At 45.4% G+C, this 9,495-nt stretch overlaps 1 protein-coding gene across 2 annotated transcripts in view; it reads left to right on the top strand.

Moving 5' to 3' along the window:
• rapgefl1 (Rap guanine nucleotide exchange factor (GEF)-like 1) overlaps window positions 1–9,495 on the top strand; it is a 69,179-nt gene that overhangs the window by 40,983 nt on the left and 18,701 nt on the right. For both annotated transcript variants that reach the window (XM_030058153.1, XM_030058152.1), the window contains 2 exons: window positions 2,992–3,070; window positions 8,011–8,266. In XM_030058153.1, the coding sequence (XP_029914013.1) occupies window positions 2,992–3,070; window positions 8,011–8,266 (335 nt within the window). The remainder of the gene's footprint in view (window positions 1–2,991; window positions 3,071–8,010; window positions 8,267–9,495) is intronic.

Below are 9,495 nucleotides of genomic sequence, written 5' to 3'. Positions count from 1 at the left end.
TCCAACAAGACCATCGGATAACGTTAGCATGACAACACATAACTCACCTGTTCCGCAGGTGAATCTGTGATGTGTCATCCAGATGTTTAATAAATAATCCATTGAGGCAGCTGTTTTCCCAGTCTGTTCATAAGCTAGCTAGTGCTAACGTGAAGTTAGCTGGAGGCAGCTAGCGCAGGTTGTTGCAACACTAATGCTGCGTTCTTTTGGGTAAAAAAAAAAACAAGTTGGAACTAGAACAAAAATGTGTTGAGCCCAACTTCCACTGTAAATGTGCTCCATTGTATTTGGTCAGAAGTAGTGGAAACAAACATGGACGCCCCCACGAAGCTAATGTTTCTTCGGCTAGTTTATATTCAGTTAACATTGTTCAGTAACCTTAATGTTAGCAAACATGAGCCAGCTAAACCAAGTTTACAGCGCCAACGTTAACGCTGGCTAGCACCATCGTTAGCAAGCTAGCTAGGCGAGAGCATAACGTTCGCAATTTATTGAAAAGGCATCAAAATACAGTTCGGCTAACATTACATGGGACTAATGAGAAATTGCAACGCATCGAACGGTTCACTCCGCTCAAAATACGAGATAAAATCAATATTCGAGGGAAAATAAATTCCACTGTGGGCACTGCCGTGTTGAATCTGCTCCATAAATAACGAGCTCGATCTACAACGAAAAGTTCCCGTCTTGAAATTCTGACTCCTTCGGGTGTTCCATTGCTATATTCTGTGTAGGAGGTCAGTGTTTTCCAAGTTCCGACTTGGTTCAGTGTACAAAGGAACGCAGCATAACAGTGCAACACTGTAACACCGCTGTCTTGGGTTTTTATCGGGGTGGCCGAGCGTTACAGACTCAGAACACAACTGCTGATTTGACAGTGGATTATAAAGCCTTTGGATGGCTTTAGCACCTCTTCACCAAACAGAGCAGTCAGGTTTCAGCTGTCTGACATGAGATGTTCACGTTATTGAAAAGAATAACGTGGCCTCTTGCTCTGTTGTGGATCAGTTTCTATAGACGGTGTGGTGGCTGGTTTCTTCTTGACAGAGAAACACCAGGCCGAGCTTTCAGGATTAGGCAGCTGAGTTTATAGATCTCTAGCAACTTGGCAGTTTGAAGTGGATGATAAAAAGTGCTTACAGAACTTGCAAGAAAATATATATATATATATATAGGCTGGGAGGGGGGGTAATTCACCACTCGCTCCGCACCGGAGCGATGGAACGGCAATAAAGAAACCCGCACCACCACACCGCATTAAATAACGACGCACCGCTCCTCCCTCACTCCAGCTCTGCACCGCTCATGAACTGTTCAGGCCGCTAGCGACACGCTAACACTTTAGCATTCACTGTGCTGTCACAGGAGCAACACGCTAACACTTTAGCATATGCTATGTTGGATAGCAGTAGCTCCATGCTGACATTTTAGCATAGTGTATGTCAGGTCTCAGTAGCTCCATGCTAACTGTTTAGCATGCTGTATGTCAGGTAGAGTTCTCATATTCTGCCCGAACCCGACCCGACCCGACCCGACATTTTCGGGTCGGGTCGGGCCTAAAATTTACGTGAATTGGGCGGGTCGGGTCGGGCTTCGGGTTCTGTGGGGGATTTTTTTTTTTTTGTAAATAAAAAAATAGAATTATGTGTTGTGTTATTGATTATGACGTTTCATTTTTATGTGACTGGTGGAGAGAGTGAGAGACTGGATTGGATTTGGAGGCTAAACTTTCAGTGACAGACGGACAACCAGCTGTGCGAGCGCAGCGCAAACAAGTGAGAGAGAGTTGCAGCAGCATCCCGCTGTGCTGGCAGACTCGGCAGCAGGGACGGTTTCTGCTATGGACAGTGCAACTGCCCAGGGCGCAATCTACTTGGGGGCGCACGAGAAAAAAAAAAAATCTCCAGTTTTCTAGACTACCGTATTGACCCGCACATGCCGCGGCACCATCAGTCGGTATCAGGCGGGCCGACTGATGCCGGATCTGACAGGTGAGCTGCCTGATGCAGGCCGGTGCCGCGGCCGGCCCGCCTGATACCGACTGATGGTGCCCTGGTGCCGCGGCCGACCGGCTCTGCTAAATAATGGCGAATTTGGCGATTAGGGGCGATTTTTTTTTTTCGGGCTTTATCGGGCTGTCGGGCCTAAAGTTCGGCTAATTAGCCGGGTCGGGTCGGGCCTCGGGCTGGCCCAGTCCGGCCCGGGTCGGGTCGGGTCTTAATTTTCAGGCCCGATGAGAACTCTAATGTCAGGTGAGAGACGAAACTATTTAAAAAAAGGGGTTTCCTCTCTCTCTGCGGTCATTTTCGCCCTCCAATCACACTCCTCCTGTCACATGAAGACGTCTCACTACCTCCACTCCTCATCACGCAGGAACCTAAGCAGCAAAAAATCTATTAATTTATTCTGATTTCAAATTCCTCCTTCTCTTTTCTGGTGAGTCTTTCCCCGTCGAGCTCGCAGACGGCGGGCTTGGGATTAAAACGCACCGAGAGCAACATGCAAATGTATGGAAATCGTCAACGCTGAAGCACGATTCCGTACATTTGAATATTCGGCCGCGAGCGACTCATGCGCAACACTCGCATGCATACGTGCACACATACATGTACACACACACACACACACACACACACACACACACATAGAGCAGCAGTATGAACTTCTCGTTTCCCCGCCTCCTCGTCGCCCTGCTGATGTTTTCGGTTCACGAACAGCAGAAAAACAGTACAGCCACTATCTAGAAAAATCCCCAGTGCAGGTTTCTCAGAATAGAATACAGCACAATAGAAAAGAATAGATCAGAGCAGAATAGAATGGAACTGAATGTTATATAATAGAATTAGCGTTAGAGCACGTAACACACAGCGATATTGGATCAAACGAACAACAGCAGGCCCGAGTCTCCACTGTGTTTTCCACTTCATATGCATATTCAGCTAATGTCTCTCTCTCTCTCTCTCTCTCTCTCTCTCTCTCTCTCTCCTGTAGAAACCCTGCTGGATGACTTCATGTTGACACATCCCATTTTCCTGACGGCCGACAGGTTCCAGCAAGTTCTACTGCAGCAGTATCCTTCACTCACACACACTCACACACACACACACTCACACACACACACACACACTGCATATATACTGTATGTACATGGAGCCGTGGTCCGTGCTGTCCGTGTGTCCCAGCTGGGCCTGAACACATCATCAGCATGCATGTGTGCACTCGTCCACATGCGGCTACATAACGCGGCGCTGCGAGCGCATTTCATGCAGGCAGTCATGCATGTGCGTGTTTGTGTGTGTGTGTGTGAGTGTGTGTGTGTGTGTGTGTGTGTGTGCGGTGTATCCTGCGTTAATCCTGCACATCCCAGACTGCTGCTCAAACTGAACTCAGGCTCCAGCTGAAGCTTTTTGCCCGTTCGATCAGATTTTTAGGTCTTTCTTGTTTCTTTAAGAGGTGAATTTGACTGAAGGATGATAGAATCCATCAGAGTCCTAAATGGAAATGGAAATATATCAACAAACACACTCAGCGTCCACTTTGTCAGCTGCCATAGGTTTTTGTTGACATTATGGAGAATGTGTAAATTTAATTCGGTGTTTATCATTGAGGTTGTAGTTTGCAGAGGTCAACATTATAATGAGGTGTTTCTGATTTTTTGTCCATCCCCATTCATATACATGAGGAGGGACAGAATAGTGGAAACAGCTGTCAGTAAAGTGCAGCACTAACTATGAGCTCTATGCCAAACACAGAAGTGAATGAACACCTCTGTTACCGTGACAACAAGACAAGCTGAGCATTATAGGCAGCAGGAGAGGAAACTTTAGGGCACAACAGCTGGATTAGACTGGATTAGATTGGATTAGATTGTGCAGGTGGAGCTGATAAAGTGGACACTGAGTGTTTAGCCCCATATCAAACAGGACTTTTGCACACGGAAGCCAGAGACAGATCGCTATGTTTTGCGGATGATTTTGTGCAGAAAAAGTGAACAAAAATATAGAATTGAATCAAATATTGTCATACATGTTACATACGCAGGCTTAAATGAACCAAACATGCAGTATAGACTTCAAAGTATACAGTATACAAACCAAAACCTCTCAATTTTTCACAAATGAAGGAAAACTGTCTTGTCTTTAGGTCGACGACTGGACATTTTTCAGTTTATATCGTTAGTTTCATGACACCCAGGGCTGAAGCCACACAGGAGCATGTAAATACCCAAATGAAGCTAAAACATGAAAATCAGCAAAACTGGAGATGGCAGGTTTTGACTGGACAGTGACGATGTGTGTAACTGATACATGAAATCAATGGAGACGGTGCATGTGTGTGTGATATTAGACGTACTGTACGCCATATGTGGAAAATCCCCCACATGCGCATATGATTACATTTTCATGTGTGACTGCACGGCGGCAAATCAAAACTCAATTTGCAGCCCTGCTGGAAACTAAGTGGCAGCCGCCCGGCAGAAGATTGTCTTGACATTTTTTTTTTTTTTTACCGCGCCGCTTCTTCTTGTTGTTGTCGTCGTCGTCGTTTTTCTTCCTGCAGAGGTTTGTGTCGTGTTAACATTTTCTCCTCCTGCTGGCTGTTTCTGCCGCTTCGGGCTGTGCACTCGCTTGTTTACTGATACAAAAAAAAAAAAAGAAAAAAAAAAAAAAGAAAAAGCTTCATTTTTCTCTCCCAGCGCAACGGTGGAAAGACTCGCCGCCCGCACGCTGTCTCCCACAAATCACCTACGGTGGCCTGCAGGGGGACAAGAGTTAACCGTCACACATGATTGAAGAGCTTGTGAACCGAGAGGCAGGAGAGGAAAAAAAAAAAAAATGGCGGGGGATTGTTTTGCCTTTTTATTTTTGTAATTTCACTGATGTTTCATGATGGTTTGTGGACAGGATTTATAGGAAAATCACAGAATAAAATACACTATGAAAGCACGTAATGTAAAACTGCAACAGAATGACACCTGAACATAAACCAGACCCACAGACAGACAGACAGGCAGACAGACAGACAGACAGCAGCTCGCCGTATAAATAGAAACCTCTATATGCCGTGTAAAGTCGGTCATCAGTGCAGAACAGAGCCGCGCTTTGCAGCCACAAGATGCTGCATCATTTAATGAGATAATGAATCTGTGTGTTTGCAGCACCGAGAAACGAAGCCCAGTTTTGTTTCTCGTCCTGAGGGAAAAAAGAGAGGGAGAGAAAGAGTGAGAGAGAGAGAGAGCGGCTTTAACGGTTTACTACAGACTGAAGGACAAGAAGGAGATGAAGAGACGGAGGGATGCAGGGAGGAGAAGAGAGAGAGGCGCAACCCCTGTCCTCCTCCTCCTCCTCCTCTCTCTTTCATTCCCACTGAAAGAAAAGCAGGTGGAGAAAAAGCCAAAGCAATAAAACGCTCGTCTCCCTCCCCGGAAAGCGACAGGCAAGAAAAACAAAAAAAAGGAAAGAAATCGAGGGAGAGATAAAAAAAAGAGTAAAATAAAGCGTAGAGCTGCTTATTTTTTATCACTGTCGTCAGATTTTCTCGTGACAAAGGAACAGCAAACAAGCGAAAACGCCGTCCCCTTCGTCCTTCCGACTTTAATCCACATCGGTCGACTGAAACCGTCTCAAAGTTTCAAAATAAAACTTAATTAAAAAAATAATTCTAAATAATCAGAGCGGGTCTTCAGCCGTCCGATTTCACGATTATCCCACAGTGAGTGAGTCTAAAGGGTTTAGACGTAATGCACCTTTAATCACCGTTAGTGCCAACATCAGTGTTAAACATGTTCCCTCAAAACCAGCGAGTGTCCAGAGGGTCACCCGGGATTTAAACCGAAACAAAGAGAGAGGAACGAGACGAGGCGGCGTGGAGACAGAAATAAACAGCCAGGGAAGGTGTGTGTGTGTGTGTGTTTGTGTGTGTGTGTGTGTGTGTGTGTGTGTGGGCGAGGGGTGTGTCTCTGTGCGAGTCTCACCACATCCAGGCTGTTATTATGGGCTAAAAGCTTCTTCTACATCTAGCCTGCAGCTGTGTGGGGTGTGTGTGTGTGTGTGTGTGTGTGTGTGTGTGTGTGTGTGTGTGTGTGTGTGTTGTTGCTGGTGGTGTTAATGTAGTTTTCCCTGTGCGTTTATATTTGGGTCATCATGCCGCTGTGTGGTGTCACACTCTGCAGAGTGAAGTGTGTGTCGGTCACCATCTGGAAACGTAATGAAGAGATTTTACTTTAAAAAAAATAAATAAATAAATAAAGTTTCACACGGACAGATTACCGTGTGAGCCTGTGCTCGTCTGGTGGGCGGGGCTTTGTGACGAAAGTCGTGATGTAGATTCTGTGACTCGGGTCAGCGCTGGTTTCAGACCGCAGAGGACGTGCTGAGCCATTTTCAACCCATGAAATGCTGATTTTTATAAATTTGGTAAGGGATGCCGATATTAACACTGACGTTTTTCATCAGAGCAGCTTCACATCATTTAGTTTAAAGCTAAAAAACAAAAACGGTTCAGGTGCACGTGCCGTAGCTCTTTAATGTGGATTCCTCCAGACTTTTTAACGACGTCTCGGTGAATAAAAACGGTGAGTGAACGCAGAGTCACCGAGCGTTAATTTAGGTTTATCTGGACGGTGCAGCGCTAAAATTCAGCTTATCGGCTTTATTTCAGTTGAGCATCACAACTGAATCGATGTGGAAACGTGTGTGTGTGTGTGTGTGTGTGTCTTCACCAGTGAGACCGACTCGATCCGATTGCCCTTGCTTGTTCAGTTCAGTTTGCATTTTTTGGAATTGCTTAGTTTCGCTTTTATTTTTATTGGTTTCAGTGTCAGTTTCAGTCGTTTTTTTGTGCTATGGGGTATTTGTCAGCTTCAAAAAGGTCAGAAAAACTACTGTTTAAAAAAAAACAAAAAAACTTAACCAAACGCCATATCATTAAAAAAAAAAAAAAAAAAAAATGCATTCACTGAGGACGGATGAACCACCAAATAAACTGACAGAGACGGAAACAAAAGGCATTTTTTCCTCTTTTATTTTATTTTAGTTGTTTTGCAGGCACACAGTACAGTTTCAATTAGTTCATTTTTTTGTGAAGCCTCTTTTTAATTTTTATTTCACTTCACGAAAATGTTTTTTCACACCCAGTTTTCATTATTTCGTAAGTTTTCATCAACGATAATGACCGTGGTTGGCGGTAAAACATGTAAATCGTTCCATCACGAGCAATAATTTAAAACTGCATTGTACTACAATAATGCAGTAAAGTGCATCATTGCGGCGAGATATTCTCTTCCATATGTTGTAGCCTCATGAAATAGACTCTTATTTTCTTGATTTGACGTATTTCCTGCAGAAACAGGAAGTTTGGTGCAGGGAAGGAGTGCAAACCAACAGGATCTCAGTTTGGGAGAGAAACACAGTTTTATTTTGAAGGGTCACGGTGGACGAGAGAGGATGTTTAAAGATTTGTGAAGGTTTTATTGGTTGAAACTTTAATCTGCAGCCGCTAGAGCAGGATGATGATGTCACTGTTTGAGAGAAGCAGAGGTCATGTGAGGTCGTTTCATCGGGTCTGTGATGACAGAATCTGAGGAACATTTCGGTGCTCGTCCCTCTCAGGTGACGTCGCTCGCTCTCCCCAGGTGACTCCGTGACGGATCCGGATGTGGGTCAGGAGATAAGCGGCGCCGCCTGAGTGTGTGTGTCACTGTTCCGCTCGCCGCAAAACTTTGATGAAGTTTCCGATCTTTGCGATAAAACCCAAACTCCAAACCACATTTGCATCTGAGTCATGATGAAGCCCTGATGCGGCGGTGAGTCATCGCACCTCTTCATGTCAACCCGGCCGACGTTAACACACACAATCTCTGACTTTCACACTTCGAAGCAGCTTTGCATCATCTCGGGTTGGGGGGTTGACGCCGTCACACCTGTCGTCTTCCTGCTTCGGCAGACGACACGTGGGAGCTGAGGGTCAAACACGTCTGCCGCTTTTCTCCTTAACGCCGAACTTTTCCAGGTTTTCTCTGGAGACGGAGGGGAAGGACGGGGGAGTGGAGGCGGGGACGGAGGGGGGAAGAGGAGGAGGAGGAGGTGGAGGAGGAGGTGGAGAGGAAGGAGGTGATGGGGAAGAAGAAGGTGAGGGGGGCGGCTGGCCGGGCGGGCTGGACGGAGCGGAGAGGAAGCAGGCGGTGCTGAGCATCGCTTTCCGCTACCTGGACACCTACAGAGAGCTGCTGCAGGAGGAGGGAGACCGCAGCAACAGCTTCCCCAAGGTGGGACACACACACACACACACACACACACACACAGAGAGAGAGGGAGAGAGAGAGAGAGAGAGACATCAATTACAATGACAGCATCATCTGCAAATCTGATAATTATCCAACTAAGAGCTGCTCTTAAACTGCAGCATCGTCTGGATCTGATTCTGCAGCGAGTCTCCGGCTCTCTGGTCCAAAATCACCAAAAAATCCACACCAACAACGCAACTGGATACACACACACACTCACACACACATAAACAGAGACACATACACTGTAGAGACTGATGACTACACACAAGCACACACCAGCGTTGCAAGGTTTATCAAACTATACCAGGACCAAAAAAACAATAATAATGATAATAAAACTCCAATCTAAAACATCCTGACGTGATGCAAAACAACATCTAGAGTTGTTTGAAAATTTGTCATCACATATGAAAATGTTCTTTTAGATATTGTTCCCCGTCCTGTGCTTCTCATATTTCTTCCAAAGTTGGGAAAAAGAGCGACTGCAGCGCTTTTCAAATTGAAGACTTCAGAAATAAACACGACTTTAATGAGGATTTCTGTTCACAAGAAACATTAAAGTGGACAGAGCAGAGCACCTGCTGTAGGAGACAAGTAGCTCTGTTGTGTTTTCCACTTTTTTTTAGTTTTTTTTTTTTTTTTTTTCCCCAGTCCTGGCTGAAGTCCAGGAGCTGATTGTGTAATTGCAGAGTTTCCCTGTTTGTTCTCCGGCAGCGGTTTTTGTTAACTGGCAGCAGGTTTCAGACAAATCGAGCTGATAGGACCAAGAGTTCATTTCCCCGACGCTGAAAACACGAGGAGAGCTGCTGCAGTTCCTCCTGTTTGCTGCAGACGTCTGGATGGTAAACAGTCTGGACTTAAACTCAGCCGGAGAATCCACAGCTGATCAGGGACTCAACAAAAAAAACCTCCGTGTTAACAAAACCCTCATGTTCAGGGTTCAAATCCTGTTCAAATCTGCAAGTGGGATGAGATAATCCCACTTTTTTTCCCCAACGCTAATCGTCTTGTTTCAAGAGTTTTCTTGAATCAAGCCTCATTTTCTTGATCCTGGTGGCTGATCTGCCTCGATTCAACACATTTAGACTTTATGTTCCCAGAAAAAATCCTGAAACAAGTGAAACTGCACTGGAAGCAGGTGGGATTATCTCATCCCACTGGTGGATTGTGTGCATTGTTTGAATATAAACACGTTTTGATGAGACTAA

The sequence above is a fragment of the Myripristis murdjan genome, chromosome 8 (assembly GCF_902150065.1).
Source record: "Myripristis murdjan chromosome 8, fMyrMur1.1, whole genome shotgun sequence".
NCBI lineage: Eukaryota > Metazoa > Chordata > Actinopteri > Holocentriformes > Holocentridae > Myripristis > Myripristis murdjan.
The sequence above is the reverse complement of the archived record's forward strand: the minus strand, read 5'-3'. Positions and strand labels throughout refer to the sequence as shown.